The 25,899-nt window shown below is 41.7% G+C and overlaps 1 protein-coding gene across 1 annotated transcript in view; it reads left to right on the top strand.

The window, feature by feature from the left end:
- Positions 1-25,899, top strand: part of LOC109919991 (MORN repeat-containing protein 1) — a 202,374-nt gene that overhangs the window by 7,742 nt on the left and 168,733 nt on the right. The window contains exons 6-7 of the mRNA XM_048615161.1: positions 5,523-5,610; positions 25,601-25,697. Of these exons, the coding sequence (XP_048471118.1) occupies positions 5,523-5,610; positions 25,601-25,697 (185 nt within the window). The remainder of the gene's footprint in view (positions 1-5,522; positions 5,611-25,600; positions 25,698-25,899) is intronic.

The raw sequence follows: 25,899 nt of genomic DNA, 5'->3' as shown, positions 1-25,899 counted from the left end.
GCAAGGGGTCATAATATGCGCCAGGGCCAGGGTGATGTCAATAAGGTATAGTTCTCGCTCCTGCTTGTTCTCTAGTGACCCCCGCTGGAAAGTATGTGTTTGTAATTGTCGGATAAAGAAGGCAATAGGCTCAGCTGAGAGCCTCCAGGTTCACATACAATGAACAACTTCTTTTTCAGATATAAGCAGACACTTTAAAAAGCAGGTATCTTCAGGAAAGAAAATAAATAGAGGGGAAAAACAGGTGAAAATGCAAGGGAACCAGTATCACCGAAAAAGGGAATGAACTTGATATTATCTGTAGCTTCATTTATATTATGCTGAGGCTGCAGCCAGTGATACCAACTCATTCCTCTGTTCTGAGGAAGGGTCACCGGACCCGAAATGTTAACTCTGTTTTTTTTCCTTCACAGATGCTGCCAGACCTGCTGAGCTTTACTGGCAACTTTGTTTTTGTTCCTGATTTGCAGCATCCGCAGTTCTTTCAGTTTTTATACCAACTCATTACCCTGCCAGTAAAGTAAGGGCATCAGTGAATAAATAGGTACAATATTTTCAGCACTGTATAATTTTTTTTTTCCTTTTCCACATAATATCCTGAAAATATGGATTCAGTCCTTGTGTATAATTTTCTACAGATGCTGCGTATACTGTTCCACAGGCCCTGGGTAATGTAGAGGTACTGTTCCACGGACCCTGAGTAATTTTTTTTAATTCAATTCATTCATGGTATATGAGCATCGCTGGCTTGGCCAGCATTTATTGCTCATTCCTAACTGTTCTGGACAATGTGGTAGCGAGCTGTTGTCTTGAATCCCTTGGCATGTAGGAACACCCACAGTGCAGTTAGGAAGAGAGTTCCAGGATTTTGGCCTAGCAACTGTGAAAAACAATGATGTAGATCCAGTCAGGAACTTGCAGGTGATGGTGTCTCTGCACATTTACTGCCCCTGTCCGTCTAAGTGGTAGTGGTTGTGAGTTTTAAGAATGCCGTACAAGGAATCTGGATGAGTTACTGCCATTTTGCTGTAATAAATGGGGTGTAAATCAAGCAGGCTATTTTAATGTGGATGGTGTTGAGCTTCTTGAGTGTTATTGCAGCTGTAGTCATCCAAGCAAATGGGAGTATCTGAGTGGGATGCTCTTTCGAGCGTCAGTGCAGACCCAGTGAGAGGAATGGCCACTTTCTGCACTGTGGGGATTCTATGATCCTATGAAACACCAGCAGAATACTTTACCCCTGATTCCCATTGACTCCAGTTTTGCTAGGGCTCCTTTATGCCGTACTCAATCAAATGCCATCTGATGTCAAGAGCAATCACTCTCATTTCATCTCTTGAACTGAGTTCCTTTGTCCATCTTTGGACTAAGGCTGTAATGAGGTCAGGAGCTGAGTGAACGTGATGAAACCCAAACTGAGTAGGTTATTTCTTTGCTTGATAACACTGTCGATGATCCTTCCATCACTTTGTTGATAATCTAGAGTAGACTGATTGACCAGATTGGATTTGTTGCACTTTATGGACTGAATATACCTGGGCATTTTACCACAATACTGGGGGTAGATACCAGTGTTGGAACTGTAGCGGAACAGCTTGGGTAAAAGCACAGCTAGTTCTGGAACACAGGTCTTTAATATTATTGCTGGAGTGTTGTTGGGGCTTGTAGTCTTTGCAGTATTAGTTGCTTCAACTGTTTCTTGACATAGTCATGGAGTGAATCGAATGGGCTGAAGACTGACATCTGTGATGCTGAAGAGTTTGGGGGGAATCTAATATGGACCATCTACTCAGTACTTCTGCCTGATGATGACGGCAAATGCTTCAGCCTGGTATCTTACACTGATGTGCTTGGACCCCCCCCAAGGCCATCATTAAGGAAGTATGTATTCTCCTCCAATACGTTGTGTAATTGTCCACCACATTTCACACGGTAGGACTGCATATTTTACATCTGATCTATTGGTTGTGGGATCACTTAGCCCTGTCTATTGCCAGTGTCTAGTATCTGGTATGTAAACAATCCTGTAGCTTTACCAGGTTGACTCCTCATTTTTAGGTATCCCTGGGGTATTGCTCCTGGGTATTCCCTCTTACATGTTTCATTTGTCTAGGGGGATGATATAGAATGTAGAGTGGGCCATGAGGTTACAGATTATGGTTTGGTGTGTCCAGAGGGCATGAAGAGAAATTAAAGCAAAATTGTATTTCTTTCCGTATTTTTGTGTTTAAATTCTATTTATTTTGAAATGAATAATCTTGCTGGATAGCTGAGTCTGATCACTTGATCATAATTCCAGAAACTTTTGAAACTCCTGTGGTGTATAGACATTCCAGCTAAAGCCGACAGAAAGGATTTGGAGATGAGCCATCTGCTTCCAGCCAACTTCTGTCAAAGGAAAATATTTCTAGAGAAATAGTGGGGTGCAGTTCCACAGGCACTGAGTAATTTTGGGGTACATTTCTTCAGCCACTGGGTAATGTTGGAGTCCAGTTGCACAGGCATTGAGTAATGTTGGTGTGGATTTCCACGGGCATTGAGTAATGTTGAGGTACAATTCCACAGGCATTGAGTAATGTTGAGGTACAATTCCACAGGCACTGAGTAATATTGGCATACATTTCGACAGGCACACAGTGTAATGTTCCATAGGCACTGAGTGATACAGGAGTGTAGTTCAACAATATCTTACTCAAGCAGCCTTTCTTTGTGTGTTTTGGCAAACTGTTCAGCTTGTCTTGAACTGGATAGTCAAGTTTTTCAGTGGGCGTCTGGCAATTCCAAAAGTGGAAATCTGCTGCCAAAAGATTTTTTTTTAACTAGACGCCTATTTTAGTTGAAATGTGAGAACATTAATTTATTCTCATGTTATTAACATTTTTAATAAATTCTTCATCAGCAAGGCAATTTTCTATATGTTCCTATACCCCGTCCAGTTTTGATCTTAGTTAAATGTGGCTGGCCAATGTTTGACCCTGGTAAACCACAGCGGAGGCTGCTGTTGGCTGCACCTTATGTCCACACACCTGCACTTTCCAATAGAGAGTACTAGATAGTGTTTAGGAGCGGAAACCCTTGCTGATTTTCCTCACTCCCACTTCCCACAAGCCAGATGCATTAAGGCCAGTTGTTGGTTCCTCCCCTTCTTGCCACTGAATTTGGCTGATGTTGCACAGATTGGAACCTAAAACTTCTCTCGTCTACTTGACTCTGTGCTATACTTAATGAGGCCTTTACTCCAATTACAGTTAGAGGGGTTGCCAAGATTACTTCTACAAATTAATGGATTGGTGTAAAGAAAATGGCCATGGACTGGAATCGGTCTTGAACAAAAGGCATAAACTCTCCGAATCAGTCTTTTTTATTAGCTACCAGTAATGCTCCTGCTTTGTCCTGCCAGTGGGAGTTGTGAATGACTTCACGGCAGGAATATTAAATTGATCAAAGAGTACATTAGTACAAAGCAAATGTGCCAGTACAGCTTCACAGAGTCAGTTCCTGACCTGAATTGCTCTGAGTAGAGTGATGTGAGATGCTCCTCTACACCTTGTCTCTACCCTGTTGTGTTTTGGACCAGACGGACTAATTCCAATACTGGCGAAAGACAGAATAGGCAAGAGCGGAGTCGTTGTCAATGAAGTGTCTGATTGTTTGTTCTCTTACCTTTGTGTTGGAAAGCTGTAAGTTTGAGTCCCACTTCTGGTACCTGAATGTTTGATCTAGGCTAATACCTCACTGAGCATTGAGTGAAGATGGTATTGTCAGAAGTGTTACATTTTGGATGAGGTATTAAAATGAAATCCAGCTGCCTGCGTGTAAAACTATTACACTGTTTTCATTCAAATAATGGACTTTTCCTGGTGTTCCAGGGAATACTTAAACCCTCAACCAACACCAGAAACACAAACAGACTGTCTTCATTCCATTGGTGTTGGCAGGATTCACCTGTCTGCCCATAAAATAAATGTGACTGTGATATTTCGCAGGTAATTCAGCTGTTTTCTTTCCTTCATTCTTGGTACATGGGCTTCATTGGAAAGGTCAACATGTATTACATATTCTTCATTGCCCTTGCAAAGGTGGTGATGTGAACCACTGCATTCTGTATAGTGAAGGTGCTGTGACTGTGCTGGTGGATAGGGAATTCCAAGATTCTGATCTAGGAGGCTTCTTTGATGAAGGAACAGCAATAATCTTTTAGCTTGTGATAATTGGTGATTTTGAAGGGAACTTGGACGTGATGATGTTTCCACATGACAGTTGCGTCCAACGGGTTTAGGATGTGCTGTATAAGAAGCTTTAGTAAGTTGTTGAAGTGTAGGCTATAGATAGTACATGCTGTAACCGTGGTGTGCCAGTGATGGAGGGACTGGATGTTTAACTTCTGAAGCACCTTGAAATGTTATCGAAAATAAAAGTTCTTTCTTCTTTTCCAGCACTTTATTTGGTACGTATTTAACAGTTTGAGACTGATTTCCACAGAATAAGTGCAGCCTAAAAAGAGAGTAAGGTGAAGGTGGCCAACTGCCATCTTAGCTTTCTCCGTTGAGGCTATTTTGGTGCAGTTTCAGCAATAAGTTTGTGTACTGGTGAGCTGTGACTGTCATCTGTTATTTCCTGAAGAAAAACATTATGAAAATTTTACAAAGAGTTTAAGATAAGGTAATAAACACATTCACAATTAAAAGACATGAAGTTTACATCAGTGAGGATATCCTACCTGGCAGCAAAGCATGAACTGTACTGTGCTTAGCTTAAGTGTGAAGTTGCGCCTGCTGCACTGGATCTTACGGTACTTCCTCTTTGTCTCGCTTTGCTTCAGGAAACTCCAGCAGACGGTCTGGAGCCTGCAGAGAACAGATTTATTTATTTTTCTGCAGTTTGAGCATACCAACAACAGCAACAGCAAAAACTTTCCAACAGTAAGTTGGCAGTGTTGCAGCTTCAGCTGAATTGATGTCCTCTGACTGTGCGTGCCTCTAATACTTAGCCAGCACTTTCTCTGTATTTTAAAAAAAAATTCCAAGCTGCTGACTCATGTTATGGTGTGAATCCATGAGCTTTGTAGATTTCTGGTGTCTTACCCTTGTACTCATTGTTTATCTGCAAGCACAAGAAATTACTGTTGGCTGGCTAGTCCACCTAGGGGAAATTACAGCATAGGCCATTTCCTCCTTACCCAATGTGCCGCTTCCAGTAGTGATCACTACATAATGATTGGGGCAAGAACCTTCGCAGATAGCCTCATCCCACCCAAGTCCAGGGTTTCAAAGGTCAAAAGTAGTGACTCTACAATGGCTCCCCTTGGGGTCAGCAAAACCCATCACCTACAAGCGATTCAATCTCCTGATCTGTGCATTTCTGTTTCAAATTGATTGGTGTGCTTGACTGTCAACCGGGGTGCAGGTGGAGTAACAAGCTGACTGCACGTTTTTAATTCAATGCTTTCAGATGAATCATTTATGAACTTATTCAAAAGTTGAATTAAAAAAAATAACTCCTATTTCTCGCTCTTATTCCAGGTATGGGAGCCACTATCAAGGAGATTGGGTCCTGGACCAGCGACAGGGCCATGGCATTATGCAGTATGCTGATGGTTCTCTTTATGAGGTATTCCTATTTGGCAGTAGATGTCACTGTGACCACAGTTTTCATCTCAAAGGCAACACTATGCAGGCTTTAACAATTTGCAGATTTTCAGGAGGCCAGCTAAAACTTGTAAAGCTGCAAAGTTTGTTCAAAAACAAAGTCTAAGAACGACACCACACAAAGTGTTGTAAGGTTTCTTTTCTCTACCCTTTTCCCCACACTTCAACTATCAATCCCTTCCCATCTGACAACACTAACGTTTATCTGTTTATCCCTCGAACAGTGATGTAATATCTCAATAAAGTGGCTATTCCTTATGTGAAAGCTTTTCCAATGAGCATCAGCTAGTTATTTGGTCATTTGAGAATGTCACAGTTGACCTCAATCTGATGCTCATCCACTGTCACTTTATGAGCTCCAGATAAAGTTAAAAACAATATTCACATTAATTCCTAATTTGGTTCTAGTTGCTGGTTTCAATGTTTGAATGTTTGAATTTAGAATTCCTTCACCAATAATAGAACAGCCTATCTGAAATCTTCAGGCTCATCAAATTCAAATGGGGCTTATCTTGCTCAAGCAAGTTATATTGCCTCTATTCAAACCACAAGATTGTCAGAGTGACATGTGGCTCAGGTGACACAGGCTGGATTCCATAACTTTAGAAAATTAAAGGCCTGAGTTAATTGTGACATTTGAACCCCAGTCTGGTATGAGATCAGTTAATGTGGCACAGTCTGGGGATGAAGAATGGTGCCTTCCCATTCAGTACAACAGCACACAGTTCATTTACAGTACTGGGCAAATTTTCAAGTTCAAATGCTTAATTCCATTAATTGAATCTATTCTTATAAGGCAGAAAAACAGTACCACCTTCTAAATAAACTCTTCAAGGTTCCTCCTGCTATACTGTGGTAACAGAAATAACTCCACAGAGGCCGGTATGCCATCACCAAGCTACCCTTTATTTAAAGATGGAGAGCCCTTGACACTGGCCCAGCTTCCTCAGAGCCAGCTCTGAGTGAATAGAATCTTTGACACTCCTGTTTATATCTGTCAGCCAGGGCTCCCTGTTTGGGGCTGTTAACCTGGTCCAATCAAGGAACTCATATTCTATGAGGTCCACACGATTGCCCTCATTACAATCACTACAGTAACCTTTTACAAAACCTCTTATGGGAAGTCAACCTCACTGATAAGTTTAGCATTTGTTACCCATCGCTAATTGTTCTAGAATTGAGTGGCTTGCTGGGCCGTTTCAGAGGATCAGTCAGGAGTCAATCATATTGCTCTGTTGCAACAGTCACATGTGGGCCCAACCAGTAAGCATTGTAGATTTTCTTCACTAAAGGACAGCCATGAAGCAGGTGGGTTTTCAGTAATGATGATACGGTTACTATTACTGAGACCAGCTTTATGTTCCAGATTTTCACTAATTTAACTTAAGTTCCATCAGCTGCCATGATGGGATTTGAATCCGTTTCCCAGAGTCTCTGAAGTGCTAATCCAGTGAAATAACTACCCTTCTCTCATCTCTACACTGCAGAGTGATGTGGGGATCGCTCCCTCTGGAGAGTGGTAAATGGGGGTCACTGCCTCTGCGGAGTGGTAAATGGGGGGTGTCACTGCCTCTGCGGAGTGGTAAATGGGGTGTGGTCACTGCCTGTGCGGAGTGGTAAATGGTAGATGGGTGGTGTCACTTTTCTCGTGAAGAAACAAATGATGGTGATCATCCCACTGTAAACCAATAAATGAGATTTAATGCAGGTCAGAATGATGGATGGGACAGTACAGTAGTAAATGGAGATTCTCCTATAATGGGATTGTTCAGGAAGTTTAAGTGGAAATTCCATGGAATGATAACTGCAGTGAATCCCCAGTCTAGGCTGTGCCACTGAACGGAAAGTCAGACAGATAGTCACAGGCCGCAGTACTGGATTATAGGATACCATTGACGAAGTTGTTGGAGGTGGTGGCCAAGCTACCCTTTTAGGTGGGGAAAGGTTTGTGCTCTGTGGAAAAGGACTGTAAACATAATGAAATGTGTGTTTTTCATAAAATTCAGTGCAAATAATACTTCAGTCCTAAATGAATAGTCCTGTATAAAATGGTTTCGCACCTACCTTGTTGTTCATAACTTTTAATCTTTAGGTCTGGTTTCAAAACACAATCCGAAAGATGCAAAGCATGATCAAATATCTCTTGAATGACGATAGTGTTCTATGGGGAGGAGACCAGTCAATGCAAATTCTATCTTAGAATAAAATAAAACTCTGGCATACAAATGGTTAACTCCTGCAGGACTTTGGATGCCATTTGGCATCATTGCCCGCTGTAGGCTCCAGGCTCCAGTCTCCCCAGACGTCAGTATTGCAGCTGTGTGGAGTGTGTGCAGGCAGGAACGTTACCTCACCATGGCACTATGTAATGAATGAATTAATTCAGATTCCGTGAATGATAACATCATTTTCCCATAGTATAATCACTTCTCTTTTCACATCATTCACTGGAAATGTATTTGCATGTGTTGTGTGTGTGCTTGAGAGTTTTGGTTAGTTATGAATGTTAGTTTGAATGTTCTGAAATCCTGATGCGCTTGAACTTGTCAAAATTAATAATATGAGAAGTTAGTAGTAAAGGTAACGGCGCCATAGTCCCAGAGGACCAGAGGACCATAGGGCTGTGCTCTCGTTAGAGAGAGACGACTTGTGATGGTTTAACCTGAGGTTCTTGAGTGGGGGGTGAGGTTGAGAAGGAGAGTTTCCTTCATGGTAACCTCAACCAGGGCAGGAATTGAACCCCCAATGTTGGCATCTCTCTGCATCGCAAACCAACTGAGCTAACCAACCCACAGTGAGAAGTTAATAGGTCAATACACTCCAACCTTGGTTGAGAGAATTCTTTCTCCTGCATACCTCCATGCTTTCTCACCATTCCACTATTAGTAACTGACTCCTTAGCCACCAAGCATTCTTCTCTTCACTTTTGATGATCCGCACTCATATTCTTAAAAGTCATTGTGCCTTCAGTCTCCTTTTCTTATTGAGCAATGCAGTGCCTTCTGCTTCTCAAATAAAACTATAAGACATAATCTTACAGCAGTTTGAACAACGTGAGCTATGCCAAAAGATGTAGCAAAATCTAATAAGAAGTCCAGTGAGGCCTATCTCAACATTGGGAACAACTTGCTGCATCTTTTAACTAATTTCTGTGAGTCGAGGTGAGATTCTGACTTGACAGCAGCGCGTTGTCTTTCAGAGGGATTATTACTTGTTAAAGATCTTATTAACTGCAGATCTTAGCTCATTAATATGCAAGTTTCTATCCTACCATCCACCTTGAGCAATCTAGACACCAAGAATTCTTGACATGCAGTCATTGTGGGTTCCTGGTGATTTCAGGTTGCCACTTTGCTCCAAAGGACCTTCATGATAGACATCAAGCACCAACATCTCAGGACATGCTCTATGGGCACTGGCCCATGTACCCCATGGTCCATGGATATTGGCATCCAACATGAGCCCGTGCCTAGAACCCTCATGGCACATCTCCAATTCTCTTACAATATGCTTCTGCACTTTAGTGCTGAACCTGATGTGCAACAGCAACCATCACTGCAGTGCTGCAACAAGGTTGCTTTGCACTCAGGACACACAGCCAGTTCATAGACTGGACCAGGCTGCAATCTGGGCTGTTCACTTGCTCTTTTCATGCCCACTCGTTTTGTGTCTGGACGCACATAATATCCTTGTCTTGTTTTTTTTTTGCACCTTGTCTCACAGCCAGAGATACATGGCTCACAGTTATGCTGTATTGTCATTCAGCACAGACACAAAGCCAGAGCGTTTGTCATAGTTGTCAGTAGTTCCCAGTCAAGTCAAGAGATATAACCTTTGGTTGGGGATCCTGGTAAGTTAAAGGTAACCTCCAATACCAGTTCAGGGATTGGAAAAGGTGAGCCAGCCTCTCAAAGTGCTCAGAATCAGGATCCTCTTTTTCATAAAGAGTGAGGAGCCAAATGTCTAGCAGCCTGTCACTCATCCTGACCCTTTCTACCCTATTGTGTGCTGTTTACCTCCTGGAAAGAGAGACAGGCAGGTATTGAGGGAAATGAAAATAGGAGGCATAGCTGTTACTTTTGCAGGTGGGAAGATGTCCCAAGCATGTGAGTAGGCTGCACAGAGGCCGGGTTAGTAGTGTCAGGGGTTGGGGTGGGTGAGCATTAGTGAGGTGATCTGTTGCACACAACAGTGAGAGTGGTAGAGCGTGATCCTTGGTGGTTAGGGGCTACAATGGCAGAGATATAGTGAGTGTGAGATGTTGGAGAGTAGATAATGGCACTTGTGCTCGTGGAGTAGAGAAGGTCATTGACTGTCCCATATCACTGTGCATTCCTCCATGTGGCTGAGACTGCCGAGACCAGCCTGGCATGATCTGGTGTTGTTGCCACCTTTGGTTCTGGGGGAGAAGGATTTCCCATCTCTACACCACCCTGTCCAACAGAACTGCCAAGACTCTATCCACATATTGGGATGCCAATTTTCCCTTGTCTGTCATGTCGAGGGCAAATGTCAGGAAACTTGCAGGACATCTCTGGACTGATAATGCTTATCTGAGTGCATTTTAAAAATAACTCTGTGCCAAGCATGCCGGTCCATTCCAGGATGACTTGGCAGTGGTGTGGTGTTCTAGGTCATCAGTGATAGAATGGGGTTAGAATTGGATGAGAGGGGCAAGGTAGGTCGTTAATAAGGCAGTTTTGGTAAGATTCAGCAAGAAAACGCGTGAGGCCTCATGGAGAGAAATCCCCTATGAAACTTGACAAAATTGACATCTAGCCAAAAATGCACAAGATTCAGCCTTAGAAACTTGTCTTTTTTTTTCCCTTTAGCTGTAAGTAGACTATCTGCAGCCTGTAATTCTCTGCCTCTGGTCATTACCATATCCCCATACGAAAAGGTTGAGAAGGGAAAAAAGGCTATTGAGGCCATCAGCTTCCCACTGGTATTCCATCCCACTGGTATTTCATCTCCCCAAATTTGCAACTCTACCTCCCAGTTCACAACATCCATCCGTATCCATCATCCTACACATCACAGCCATTGGAATTTGTCTGAGTTCTAACTTGTGATTTGTAATGACCCTTTGGCATTAATAAAATTACCTGACACCAAGCGTCCCATTGATGTGTGAAGGCAGTCTTTCAGACTTTCTCATCTTTAGTTTTTAGGTTTGTGAGGTATCTCAAAGTTAGCAAAGTATAACAATTAGATTAGAAGAAGGGCAATTTTTAAATCGGCATTACTGGCAGGAAGCAGTGCCTTCTGAGAGAATATGTTAGGAATCCAGGTATGCACAAATTTTCTGGTGATTATTTTAAATGACAAACTTGCTTTTCAGAACGTCAGTGTAACCTGAACAGTTTTAAAGCAGCTAAGGAAGATTTGACTCTACAGAAGAGTGAATTGCTTGTATGAAAGGAGGCAGTGTTAAACCTGTGTGCCCTGGAAAATAAAATTAAGTGGTTAAATCATGGCAAGGAACTTAAAGCTAAAAATTTAAACTTGATGTTATGAATTCCGTTGTTGGGAACGACGATTCCGATGTTTGGATGGCTGAAATGTATTTTAAAGACTTGTACATTAAAAACACATGGGCAAGGAAAAAATTAAAGATCAAGTTAAAAACTAAACAGAGGGTTCAGATCAGTTTTAAAAAGTAAAACTCTGGTTGCTTTAAGGAAGAACAAAATACGTTGCTGAATCAAGCAAGTAAGAAGCGATATAATGGAATTTCTCCTTGGATTTCAAATCATAGCCACCTGTACCCTGAAGCCACATCATTTGCCAGCAGTCAACAATGTTGTTCTTGACAAAGTTAACGGGAGCCAACAAATTATAGAATCTTTGGATTCCTCATGAATGTTAATCCTGACTGTACAAAGTCTAATACGAAATTATTTTAAAAAAAGCAACATGAAGAATGCAAAACTAAGGTACTAGTCTACAGAGGGTACAATCTAGGTGTTCCAAGAAAAAGTTGGAAATGAAGAACTTATGTCTACTTTATTTGATTTTCAAACTTAATTTGTAAGACAATGCATCATTGTTGTTACCAGCATAACATGAAATACATTAGTTTAAAAATGTTAATGATGTTAAGAACTTGTATTTTGAGTATTGTTGTAAAGAAAACAGTATACTACAATAAAGTTTCCTTTTCTTTCAAGGGTTCAGACATGTGATGATCTTTGACCCAGAGCAGTACTATAAGGAAAATGTGTAGTTATTCTAAATTTGTGGAATCTGTTTTTTTAAAGAATGTTTGAAAGCAACTTTTGAATTCATCAATTCTGAAGTGATCAATTGCAATATTCTTGGATAATAAATACTAGTCCATGTGACCTAGCAACTATGTACCTGGAAGCAGTACCAACAGGGTAGAAGTTAAGACAGAAGACATGTGGAAAGCATGAATAAAAGTTGTAAACAGAGGAGCTGTAGAATGTAAGCAATCAGTGCATAGATGTGAAAAGAAAGAAGAAACAGAGAATTTTCGTCTAAAGCATACCACTTTTAGGAAGAGTTCATTTTTTTTCTGTTCGGCAGAAAGGAGATAAGAATTCGTGGAGTACTTTGTGAGCTGACTTAAAAGGTCTATAACCTGTAAAGCTGTGTGAATAGCTTGAAGACATGAAAGAGTTGGGTGTTTTCCCAGAGGTTGCCAAATTGTGAAACTCGAAGGTGACAAACCTTGTTGAACAGGGTGTTGACATGCATGAAATGCCAATGCATGTTGTACTGCATTTAAGGTGCTATATGAAAGTGCAGTATTTTTGTAATTTTATGTTAAATACATTGTGTTATTAGTTTTGGTATAACTGAAGAAAAATGTTGGATTCTGCAGTGGGATAAGCAAAAGATACTGATTATAAATAGAGTTGAATGACAGCCATACATCAGACTTGTTCTAGGGCATATAACTTTTTAAAACTTGACTCCTCATAAAAGCATAGCTCAGTAATAGTAGGAATGTGTGATGAAGGGTCTAGGCCCGAAACGTCAGCCTTTCTGCTCCTATGATGCTGCTTGGCCTGCAGTGTTCATCCAGCTCTGCACCTTGTTGTCTCCGATTCTCCAGCATCTGCAGTTCCTACTATCTCTGGCTCAGTAATAGTAGCCTGGTGCTTATGCTACTTGCCCAACAACCCAGCAATCATAGTTCCTGTTCAACCATTGGCAGTGATAAAATACATCAATGCTGCACTAGAAAAATATTATTATTGCAACAAGGGGTAGACAATGAATAGTGACACCAACAAAGTTGCTTACATGGCTGAGTGCACGAGATAACAGACTTGGAAGTGTTACTGAGCCCAGCAGTGCCAGAGAACTGAACTAGCATAAGTGGGACAAAGTTAATTAGACCCTGCGTGCTTCAGTGGCTGTGTCAGTTTGCATGTGTAGGTGACTTTCAGCTCTTTTGCATTGTAACACGCAGCAACTCCCCACAGCCAGTTCCCCTCTAATTTTGTCATTCTGCTTTATCAAACAAAAGAAAATTCAAACAAAATCAGCAGAAATAGATCCAAACAAGAATCACAGAATTCTAAATCTGCCTTCATTTTAAAGCTCCCTGCACTTTAAGACGATTTGCTTGTCTGTAGTGCTGACAGTGAGATTTTGGAATTTTTTTTGCAAAGCACTTAGCAAAACAATTCTGTAATAATCCAGTGCCTAGGTAATGAATCATTTTTGAGTACTAACGGCTGGGACTGTGGAGTTTTGTGTGGGGAATTACTATCCGCCTATGAAAATGAATGTTTGGATTTGCTGCAAATACCTCTCTACGTGTTGGTTGCTGACGACTAGTACAAACAACACTTAATCATTTTGAAACTCTCTGCTGCACTATGACAAATATGTGAATGTAATGCAGATTTATGCTGAGTGTTGCCCTTCAGGTTTTGAGCAATAATTTTTGCTTCCTTCATACTCACCTCTGAAGGTCAGCGTGGTGGGGTTTGGGTTTAAATTTCCTGTCTGTTCTGTGAAAATATTGCAGTCATTTCTAATATGGTGGAGTTGCAGGTGGGGGAGACAGAGCTTGGGTCATGATTAACGCTGTCCCAGTGAGGTATAACATTTGGTCAGTTGGTCACACTTAATGTAAATCATTGGATGTGAAGCACTTTGGCATATCTTAAAAATGTGATAAAATGCTGTATCAAGGCACATGCTTTCTGTCAGAATTTTGATGAAGATGCTTATTGCCTTAAATCTCTGTTCATTGTCAGCTGATTTCAGTCAGGCAGGACTGGAGCTGGCCTGAATATTTCTGGATTAGGAGGAAGCTAGGTCTATCTACCCCAATCACATTCGTGGATCCCAACCTTTGAAGAACAGCACAACTTGACATTTCTTTCCTCTAGGCATAACCATATTTGAGGTCTCCCTGAGGGAGATTGTCAGTTTATTACCGGAAATTATGAGCAGTATATTCGTTGATAAGCTGAAACTAAGTTCAATTAAGAATCTTACTACTTGAAGACAGAAAAGACATCCGTTCTATCAGTCAGCTGGCTACATCAGCAGATTACTCTATACTATATTCAGATGGACAGTGACCCAAAATAGGCACAGAAAGGATACTGGACTATCCAGTTAGTTAGCAAACAATTGTAGAATGGAATGTGGCTGGTATCATAAACTTAGGCATGGATCAATGAGCTGAATGACCTGTTCTGTTCTAAAGAATCTATGTATATAATCCTATATGAAGTTGCCCCAGGTTCCTGGTCCTCACCTCCCTACTGGAAATGAGGATGCCTGATTACCAGGACAGGACTGGATCAGATTTAGCTGTCGTGTCCTCATAATCATGTGGTCTGTCAAAGCTGATGCATGCAGATGGTGAATTAAATGAAGAAATGGCACAAAGTGGAGAACATGAATGTTTAAATATGCTATCTGTTCCTTACCTAAGTGAGGGAATGGAAGAAAATCACTTTATTAATTCATTTTTCCCCAAGCATTATTCCTTGAGGAGATAATGGCCTAATTGTATTATTGCTAGACCAGCAACCAAGGTAATATTCTGGGGACCTGGGTTCAAATCCCACCATGGCAGATGGTGGAGTTTGACTTTTAACAAAAAAAAACTAATTTTTTGAGTGTCTAATCATGACCATGAAACCATTGTCAATTATCAGGAAATTTCATCTGATTCACTACCTTCCTTTAGGGGAGGAAGCATCTGACCTTGACCTACATGTGACAACAGGCCCATAGCAATGTTGTCTCTTAACTGCCCTCTGGGCAATTAGGGATGGGCAATAAATGCTTGCCTAGCCAACAATACCCACATCCCATGAATTAATAAAAAAAATGCTGATGGCACCACATATTAACACCATGTCATGAAGGTTCACACTAATGGGATGTGCAACCTGTGGAGTTCAAGATGAAACAATTGGATAGCCAAAATGAGTTCTTTTGATAATTCCATGAATAGGAAAACATAAGAATGCCTGAAAAGGTTACACCAATTAAGTCAGGTGTTCTCTCCCAAAATTGAGATTAGGTATGTAATTAAGGCAGTGTTATTGGGAACAACATTATCTGTGCTTTGTCCAACTTGGAAATTCTCATTATTTAGTCTGGGTTCAAAAAGTGGAAGTGTATCCCATTTCTGTATGCTGCTTTCCCAAATTTTAACTTTTTTTTTGGCTAAAGTTTAATTAATATATACAATACATTTTAACAAATGTAGATTTATTAATAATACTAGCCACCCTTGACTTTCAGCACATTAAGACTGGACTGCCATTTAAATGATCCATAAACAGGCTGAAGCATTACTATTCAAACTTGAGCCATGATCAAATCATAGTAAAGGACTTGCATTATATTGTGCCCATATAAATACTAATGCTTCAACTAAAGCTATCTACTCTAATTCAATTTCCCTACCCATCGTCTCTGTTCTTTTATACTTTTATTTTAAAACATGTAATGGTCTCTACCTCAACACCCCCGTTGTGGTAAAGTATTCTAAGTTCTAATAACATCTGTTTGGGACAGAAAAACATTTTCCTCACTTTCTTCTTCATTCTTCTAAAATTTTGGAGTGTATTCTTCTCTTATAATTCCCGCTGGCCTTTTTTTTTCATGCATGAATTTTATTGAAAACATTGCAGGGATTTAATTTGCTTTCCTCTGTGTCCTGTTCATTAGACTCAAGGGTATTTTTAATATATACAAAAGTTTGAAAATGGAGAAAACATTTAAATGCAGCTGCCACTGGTGGTAAAATTTCCAAGTGTACTGAGTTACTAACTGTACACACCAGAAAGTTTTGATACCCAGTCTGTGTCACAACCAGAGTGGTGAAAGGCTAATACAAGCTGTTAGTATCGCTGGGTTAAGGAGAGGAAAATTAACCTGACTTCCTGCTCCTGATGACTACCCAGTGAGCTAAATCACTCTGTTGAGAGAATAGACTCAGGTTTCTAACCTGGCCCCATAAGGTTGAAGAAACTCTTGATTCTCACTGATCTAAGAATGGCCATTTGGGCATGGAAGAGAAGCTTTGCTTGTGAAGCTATATGCCAGTTAGTTAAGGGAAAAAGGAGAGGAATTACATGAGTACTACACTTATGAGTTTGATTGTTGCACAGTGGGCCAGAGCATTTGGATCAATATCAATTTCTAACAATGAAAGGAATATTACCAGCAATTCTCAAAGGATTGCTGAATGTTGGCTCATTTGTTAATTAATGGAAATTACAGAGAAGTGTCAATAGTAATTATAATGCCGGGGTTTCAATTACCCAAATATGGGCTGGGATACAGGTAGTTTAAGGGGCAGTGAGTGGCAAGTGTTCCTAGATTGTGTTCAGAAGAGTTTTTTTACAGCAGTATATTAATAGTACAAGAAACGATACACTGTTGGACCTGATCCTTGAAAATGAGGTGGACTAAGTGGATCAAGTGGGGGAACATTTAGGAGATAGAGATCATTATCTATTAAAGTCCAGGGTACTGATGGAGAATGACATGCAATAATGCAGAGTAAGAAAAATCAATTGGCAGAGAGCTGACTTCAGTGGGGCAAGAACAGAACTGGGCTAGATTGACTGGGACAAGAGATTGGCAGGAAAAACAGTAATTGAACAATGGGCTACCTTCAACGAGCAGTCAAGGTATATTCCTTCGAATGGAAAAGGACAAACAAATCCAGAGTTTCCTGGATGACTGGCTGTAATCTTTCAGTCTTCCCTAGACTCTGGGGATGTTCCAGAGAATGAAGAATTGCAAAACTTATGGCCTTGTTCATGAAAGGTTATAAGGAAAATCCCAGCAATTACAGACCAGTCAGTTTCATTTTGGTAGTGGGGAAGCTTCTAGAAATGATTATTCAGGATAGAATTAGTTGTCATTTGGAAAAGAATGGGTTGATTAGTAAAAGCATGGATTTCTAAAGGAGAAATCATGTTTAATGAAATTGCTGGAGTTTTTTGAAAAAGTAACGGAAAGGCTCGATGAGGATAATGCTGTTGATGGAGTATACAAAATTTTCCAGAAGGTGTTTGATACAGTGTCACACGATAGACTTGTGAGGAAAGTTATAGGTCATGGTATAAAAGGGGCAGTAGCAAGGTGCATGCAAAATTAGAAACAAAAACCGAAGTTGCTGGAAGAGCTCAGCAAATCTGGCAGCATCTGTGAAGGAAAAAATGAGAGTTAATGTTCTGGGTCCAGTGACCCTTCCTCAGAACTAGGTGATTGGAAGCAGATTTTAATAATAGTCAATGCATATTTTTTGGGTTGGAGGAATGTATGTAGTAGAATTCCACATGCGTAGGCATTGGGACCCTTCCTTTTCATGATATGTATTAATGATCTGGATGTTGGTGTGCAAGGGACAAAATCAAAGTTTGCAAATGACATAAAACTTACGGAAACTGTAAGCTGTGAATAGGACAGTATGGAACTCTAAAAGGATATTGACAAATAATTGGAGTGGGGAGATAGATGGCGGACAAAGTTCAGTGCAGAGAAGTGTGAGGTGATGAACTTTGGTAGGCAATATGAAATAGGGCAGAGAGACCAGTGTATATGTGCACTGATGATGGCAGGACAGATGGAGAGAGTAGTTAGTAAAGCATCCTTGGATTTATTTTAGAGGCGTAGAGTACAAGAGCAGGGGGTTATATTGAACTTGTATAAGACGCTTCTTAGACCTTGGTTGGAGAATTGTGTACAGTTGTAGTTGCCACATTGTAGGAAATATGTGAATGTACTGGAGAGAGTATAGAAGCAATTCGCAAGAATGATTCGAAGAAAGAGAAACTTCAGTCATGAGGATAGATTTAATTAGGGTATGGAATACACTGCCTGGAAATGTCATGGAGACAGGTTGAGTTGGTACTGTTCTCCTTGGAGAGAAGAAGGCTGAAAGGAGATGTCATGGTGAATTTCAAAATCATGACTGAGCTGGATAGAGCAGGTAGGGAGAAGGTGTTCCCGTTTGTAAAAAGAACAAGAATGAGAGAGCAGAGATTTAAAGTTATGTGCAAGAGGGGATGATGGTAAAAAAAAAAGCCTTCCTTCACATAAAATTTAATTAAAGTATGGAATACATTGCTTGGAAATGTCAAGGAGGCAGGTTCAGTTGAGGCAGTCAAGAGAGCATTCGATGATTATTTAGGTAGAAATAGTGTGCAAGGTAAAAGGCAAGAGATTGGTGCTAGGTAATGATGCTCATATGAAGAGTCGGTGCAGCACCAAATCGCCTCCTTGTGCACAGTAACAATTTTGTGGTTCTGTGATGATATTTCCTTTCTAGTCCAAAGCCGGTAACTAATCTTCAAACCAATCAATATATTACTCTCAAGTTCGAACTGTATCCCCTCATTAGGGACAAAGGTGTAAAGAAATGTCTATTCAGAGAAGGGACAAGTGTAGTTAGACCGTACTTTCCAAGGATGCACAGAGGCGTAAAGTCATTGTATGTCCTTGTGAGAGACCAAGGTGTTAGAAATACTATAGTTACTTGTAAGCGTCAGAGGTGATGATGAACTTTACATTCCTGTGAGGGAAATATGTAGAGAGGGAATTTGCAGATGTGTACAGGTGCTGAATGTTCTTGTGAGGGACAGGGTTCTAGATGGGGTCTATGGCCTTCTAAGGGACAGAGTTCTAAAGGGACTGTATGGCTTTGTGAGGCAGAGTTCTAAAGTGACAGAATGACCTGTGTGTGACAAGAGTTATAAAGGGACTATGTGTCCTTGTGAGGAGCAGCATTATAGATAGACTGTATGGCCTTGTGAGAGACCAAGGTGTCGGAGATACTATAGGTACTTGTCAGGGTCAGAGGTGATCATGAAATTTCCATTCATGTGAGGGACATAAGCGTAGAGGGAATTTGCAGATGTGTACAGGTACTGAATGTTCTTGTGAGGGACAGTGTTCTATATGGGCTGCATGGCCTTCTGAGGGACAGAGTTCTAGTGAGACAGTGCGTCCTTGTGAGGGACATAATTGTAGAGGCACTTTGCAGAGGTTACAGGTATTGAATGTCCTTGTGAGGGAGAGAGTTCTAGAGGGACTGTATGGCCTTGTGAGGGACAGAGTCCTAGAGGGACTGTATGGCCTTGTGAGAGACTGAGGTGTTCGACATACTATAGGTACTTGTCAGGGTCAGAGGTGATAATGAACTTTACATGTGAGGGACATATGTGTAGAAGGAATTTGCAGATGTGTATAGGTACTGAATGTTGTTGTGAGGGACTGGGTTCTAGATGGGCTGTATGGCCTTTGAGGGATGGAGTTCTAGAGGGATTGTATGTCCTTGTGAGGGAAATAATTAGAGAGGGACTTTGAAGAGGTTACATGTGCTGACGTCCTTGTGAGGGAGCGAGGTCTGGGGGACTGTGTGTCCCTTGTGAGGGACAGAATTCTAGAAAGACTGTATGGCCTTATGAGGGACATAAATGTAAGTGACTTTGCAGAGCTGTGTAGGTACTGAATGTCCGTGTGAGGAAGAGAATTCTAGAGGGACTGTATGACTTTGAGGGACAGAATTCTAGACGGACTGTATGGCCTTGTGAGGGCAGAGCTCTAAAGGGATAGAATGTCCTGTGAGTGACAAGAGTTATAGAGGGACTGTGTGTCCTTGTGAGGGACAGCATTCTAGAGGGACTGTATGGCCTTGTGAGGGACATAGGTGTGATTAACTTTGCATAGATATATAGGTACTGAATGTCCTTGTGAGGGACAGAGTTCTATAGGGACTGTGTGTCCTTGTGAGTGATAGAGTTCTAGAGGGACTGTATGGCCTTGTGAAGGGCAGAATTTTCAAGGGATGTGTATCCTTATGAGGGACAAGATTAGGCCGCATGGTGGCTCATGGTTAGTACTGCTGCCTCATAGCGTCAAGGAGCCGTGTTTGATTCCAACCACGGATGACTGTATTTGTGGAGTTTGCACACACTCCCCCTATGTCTGTGGTGGTTTCTGCCGAGTGCTTCAGCTTCCTCCCACAGTCCGGATGTCCAAGTTAGGTATATTGGCCATGCTAAATTACCAATAGTGTTCAGGGATATGTAGGTTGGGTGCATTAGGCATAAGAAATGCAGGGTTACAGGGATAGGGTCGGGGTATGTGGCTGGATGGGATGCTCTTTGAAGGGTTGGTGTGGCCTTGTTGAGCTGAATGGCCTGTTTCCACACTGTGGAGATTCTATAAAAAAAGTTCTAGAGGGATGGCCTTGTGAAGGACAGAGTTATAGAGGGATTGTGTATTCTTGTGAGGGACAGAGTTCTAGAGGGACTGTCTATCTTTGAAAGGGATAGAGTTCTAGAGGGTCTCTATGGCCTTGTGAAGGACCAAGTTCTAGAGGATTGTGTATCCTTGTGAGGGACATGATTGGGCGGCACGGTCGCTCAGTGGTCAACACTGCTGCCTCATAGCACCAGGGATCTGGATTTGATTCCAGCTACGGGGATCTGTTTGTGTAGAGTTTGCATGCTCCTCCTGTATCTGTGTGGGTTTCCGCCCCATTCTCCAGTTACCTCCCACAGTCCAAATATGTCGAAGTTAGGTGTTTTGACCATGCTAAATTACCAATAGTGTTCAGGGATGTTGAAGGTTGGGTGTATTAGACATAGGAAATGCAGGGTTCCGGGGATAGGGTAGGGGGATGTGTCTGTGTTGGATGCTTTTCGGAGGGTTGGTATGGACCTGTTGGGCCAATGGCCTGGTTGTGGATTCTATAAAAAAATACTGTGTAGATTCTATGAAAAATGTTCTAGAGAGACTGTATGGCCTTACAAGGGACAGAGTCCTAGAGGGATTGTGTATTCTTGTGAGGGACTGTATGGCCTTATGAGAGACTGAGGTGTTAGAGGTACTACAGGTACTTGTCAGGGTCAGAGGTGATAATGAAATTTACATTCTTGTGAGGAACATAAGTGTTCAGGGAATTTGCAGATGTGTACAGGTACTGAATGTTGTTGTGAGGAACAGAGTTCTAGATGGGCTGTATGGCCTTCTGAGGGACAGAGTTCTGGAAGGACTGTGTGTCCTTGTGAGGGACATAATTGTAGAGGCAGGTACTTGTAGAGGTTACAGGTACTGAATGTCCTTGTGAGGGAGAGAGTGCTTGAGGGACTGTATGGCCTTATGAAGGACACAGTTCTAGAGGAACTGTATGGCCTTGTGAGGGCAGAGGTCTAGACGACAGTATGGCCTTGTGAGGGGCAGAGTTCTAGAGGGACAGTATGGCCTTGTGAGGAATATAAATGTAAGGGTCTTTGCAGAGGTGTATGGGTACTGAATGCCCCTGTGAAGGACAGAGTTCTAAAGGGATTGTATGGCCTAGTGAGGGACAGAGTTCTAGAGGGACTTTTTGACCTTGTCAGGGACAGAGTTCTAGAGGGACTGAATGGCCTTGTGAGGGAGAGAGGTCTGGGGGACTGTATGGCCCTACGAGGGTCAGAGTTCTACAGGGACTGAATGGCATCACGAGGGACAGGGTTCTTAAGGGGCTGAATGTACTGTGAGGGCAGAGTTCTAACGGGACTGTATGGCCTTGTGAGGGACAGAGTCTGGAGGAACCGAATGGTCTCGTGAGAGTTAATATTCTAGATGGATTGTGCATCCTTGTGAGGGACAGAATTCTACAGGAGCTGTATGGCCTTGTGAGGGACAGAGTTCGAAAGGGATTGAATGTCCTCTGAGGGACGGCGTTCCAGAGGGACTGTATGGCCCCGTGAGGGGCCTAAGTGTGAGGGACATTGCAGAGGTATATAGGTACTGATTGTCCTTGTGAGGGACAAAGTTCTAGAGGGACTATCTAGCTTTGAAAGGGACAGAGTTCTAGAGCGCCACTATGGTCTTGTGAAGGACAGAGTTCTCGAGTGATTGTGTATCCTTGTGAGGGACAAGATTGGGCGGCATGGTCGCTCAGTGGTCAGCACTGCTGCCTCACAGCGCCAGGGATCTGGGTTTGATTCCAGCTTTGGGCAACTGTTTGCGTAGAGTTTGCATGCTCCTCCTGTATCTGGGTGGATTTCTGTCCCATACTCTGGTTACCTCCCACAGTCCAAATATATGGAAGTTAGGTAGATTGGCCATGCTAAATTTGCAATAGTGTTCAGTGATGTGTAGGTTGGGTATGTTAGACATAGGAAATGCGGGGTTGCAGGGACAGGGTGGGGGGATGCGTCTGAGTGGGATGGTCTTCGGAGGGTTGGTGTGGACTAGTTGGGCCAAATGGCCTGTTTTCACACTGTCGGAATTCTTTTAAAAAATGTTCTAGAGGGACTGTACGGCCTTATGAGGGACAGAGTTTTAGAGGGACTAAGTGGCCTTACGCGGGACATAAGTGCAATGAATTTTGCAGAGATGTATTGATACTGAAGACCTTGTGAGGGACAGAGTGTTAGGGGGACTTTATGGCCTTGTGAAGGACAGAGTTCTAACGGGATTGAATGTCCTGTGAGGGACAAGATTTATGGAGGGACTGTGTGTCCTTGTGAGGGACAGAGATGTAATTGGACTATATTCTGATGAGTGACTAAGTGGAGAGGAGCAGTCCATAGAATCTAATAGCATGGGTTAGGGCCAGAAAACTAACAAGTGCAGCCCTTTTTTGGTGTTAATTAATTTGCTTGGATTGAGGATTGATTGATTAATGGATAGAAAAGAATCAGAAGGAATAAGCAAATTTTCAGCTGGCCAGTTATAACTGCTAGGTACCATGAGGGCCGCTGCTTTGAACACAACGATTAACAATCTGTATCAATTACTTTCATGAGGGAACAGAGTGTAATGTTTCCAGGTTTGTTAATAATTCAAAGCTAAGTGAGAAAGTAAACCTTATGGACAATAGAATGAGGCTGCGAAGGAATGCAAAGATGTGAAGTGAATGATAAAAAGGTGGGAGATGGACTACAATGTGGGTAAACAGGAAATTATCTACTTTTACTGGAACAACAATAAAACCAGAACATTTCTAAAAGGTGAGAGACTATCTTCTGCAGTTCCACACATAGGTGGCCCTGCTGATCTTTAAGGATCCCTGTTGTCTCCCTAGTTACCCTTTTGGTGTGCACAAGGAAGCTGTCATAAACATCTAAATTGATTCACAGTGTTGGCATTGGTCTGAAGATAGTTATTCTGCAGGTATGACATGCGGTTATGAAGGCAAATGTTATTTTAGCTTTCAGTGCAAAGAGGTTGGAGTATAACAATTATCAGACCTCCTGCAATTACATAGACTTTGTTCAGACAATACCTGGAAAACTGAAAGTTTGGTTTCCAAACTAAGGAAGAATATACTTACCTTGGAGGGGTTGCAACAAGGGGTCACTAGATTGATGCCTTGAATGAGGGAAGATTGAATAGAATAGATCTATATTCTCTCCAATTTATGAGCACGAGACATGATCTCATTGAAATGTATAAAATCCTCACAAAGATTTGACAGTATAGACTGTCATAGGTTGTTTCTTTAGGCTGGAGAATCTAGAAATTAGAGATTCAATCTCAAAACAGGGGAATAAGCGTTTTGAACAGAGACGAGGAGACAATTCTTCACTCAGGCTTGTGAATCTTTGGAATTATCCACCCCAGAGGGCAGTGGTTACTCAGCTGTTAGGTTTATACAAAACTGAAACTAATTGATTTATGGCACAAAGGAAAGGGATTTGGGAATAAATCAAGAAAGCAAATTTGAGGTTGGGAATCAGCTATGATCTTAGTGAACAAAGGAGCAGACTTCATGTGCTGTATTGTGTTCTAGTGCTCCTATTTCTTATGTTCTTTTGTAGGCGTACTTGTCATCTGTCAGATTTTGGTGAAGATTCCAAAGCAGAGATTTTATAATGATTGTTCCAAATGTTTGGAACATGGAGAATTTGTTGGCTGCCTGTATTCTGTCATTTTTCCCAGAGGAGACCTTCCTTGCTCTCCACACCTGCTCAATCAGCAATGGCTGTTTACTACACTGAACAGGTGGGGATTCTTAGAGATCCTTCCACCTGTGAAATTTTAAGGAAATAAGTTGATTGGAATGTGCTCCCCATACATTCCAATCTCTTTGAAGAAACACATTCATTGTATTTCCCAGGACCCTGTCTCAGGAATACCTCCGGGAATCAAACTGGTGTTATTTTCAGGTTGACTGTAATGACTGTACACAAACATCCTACATGGGTTAAAAGATGCACAAACAGCGGCTGCATGCATACCATTTATTATCAAAGTTTCTTTGGAAACCATCATTTTTTGTTTTGTGCACAGGGGCAAAGTAGCACAATATGTTCCAGTGCTACTCTTTCATCTTTGGGCAGGAGCCAGACAAGGTAGAGTGAAGCATGACCAATGAGGTGCATTCATTTTTTGTAAGCAGCCTATTGAAAGATTAAAAAGGGAATATATGATTGAAGAGGCTATTGTGATCCAGTGGCTTTGCGACTAAATTAGAGACAAAAAAAACTGCAGATGCTCGAATCCAAGGTAGGCAAACAGGAGGCTGGAAGAACACAGCAGGCCAGGCAGCATCTGGAGGAAAGGAGAAGTCAACGTTTTGGGTATTACCCTTCTTTAGGACTGGATGTGGGGGTAAGTGGAGCTGCAGATTAAGGGGGGGGGGGGGGTGGGTGAGTGGGTGGGGGGAGTAGCGGAATAGTGGTTATAGGTGGATGCTGGTAGTAGGTACAACTTGGTTGGTGGATGGGAGGGATGAAACTGGTTGGTGGCTGGAAGTGAGATCACATGATACCAGCTTGAACTAGATGATAGAGAAGAGGTAGGGTGATAATGGGAAGGACAGGTCTGACCTGTTGAATGCCTACTCTGCTTATTTGCAGCTGGGAGGAATTTTCACACATCTTCTGATCGCTCTTTATACTTGCTACAATTTAAAGGATTGTGTATAGCAGTTGAATTTGTACTGATCAAGATAGGGACCTGGAATTGCTTTACATTGCATCAGTGCCAACAACAAAGGTCTAGCACTCCAGATGCAGTGGCATGATGCCTTTACCCTGCTCCGACAATGTGGATATATGATACTATTACGGGATGTATAGTTCTATAATGGCATATGTTCTATAATGGGGGAGCTTTGGTATTATAGTGGGGGCAAATGATTCTCTGGAGGATATGGTTCTATAGTGGGGAGAATAGGGTTTTGTACTGAGGGTATTATTCTGAGCAGGGTTTGTTTCTGTGCAGAATATTATTTTGTGGTAACATTATGGTTTTGTGGTTGTGTTACAATAATGTGGTGAATATTGTCTTATAATGGGGATATTGCTCCATACTGGGGAATGTAGTTCTGTGCGGCATATGTTTATATGAAGGATATCGTTCCAGTCGAGGTGATATGATCCTGGGGAAAATTTTCTTCTGTGTGGGGTATTGGTTTTGGTTAATGACAGAATACAATGGTTGCTAATGGATAACAAAACAGTGGTTGAAATGTTTTCCTTTCATTTCAGGGACAGTGGAGAAATGACCTGTTTAATGGACAAGGCTCCATGATTCATTGCAGTGGAGTCATTTATGATGGAATATGGATTAATGGTCGTCCTGCCGGTGTGTACCCTTCAGACTGCAATACCAATTGCATATGTCACACTGATAACACAGTCATTGATTAACAATCATGTAACTCGTGTTGTTTCCGTGATGTAGGGTACTAAGAGGTTAAGATCTAATGGAAATTTAGAGGGCATGCAATCATGTGTTTTTTCTAATGGATATTTCAATGGTCACTGCTTGTAATCAAATGGTCCTG

Source organism: Rhincodon typus, chromosome 31 (assembly GCF_021869965.1).
Source record: "Rhincodon typus isolate 14 chromosome 31, sRhiTyp1.1, whole genome shotgun sequence".
In the NCBI taxonomy this organism is placed as follows: Eukaryota; Metazoa; Chordata; class Chondrichthyes; order Orectolobiformes; family Rhincodontidae; genus Rhincodon; species Rhincodon typus.
The sequence above is the reverse complement of the archived record's forward strand: the minus strand, read 5'-3'. Positions and strand labels throughout refer to the sequence as shown.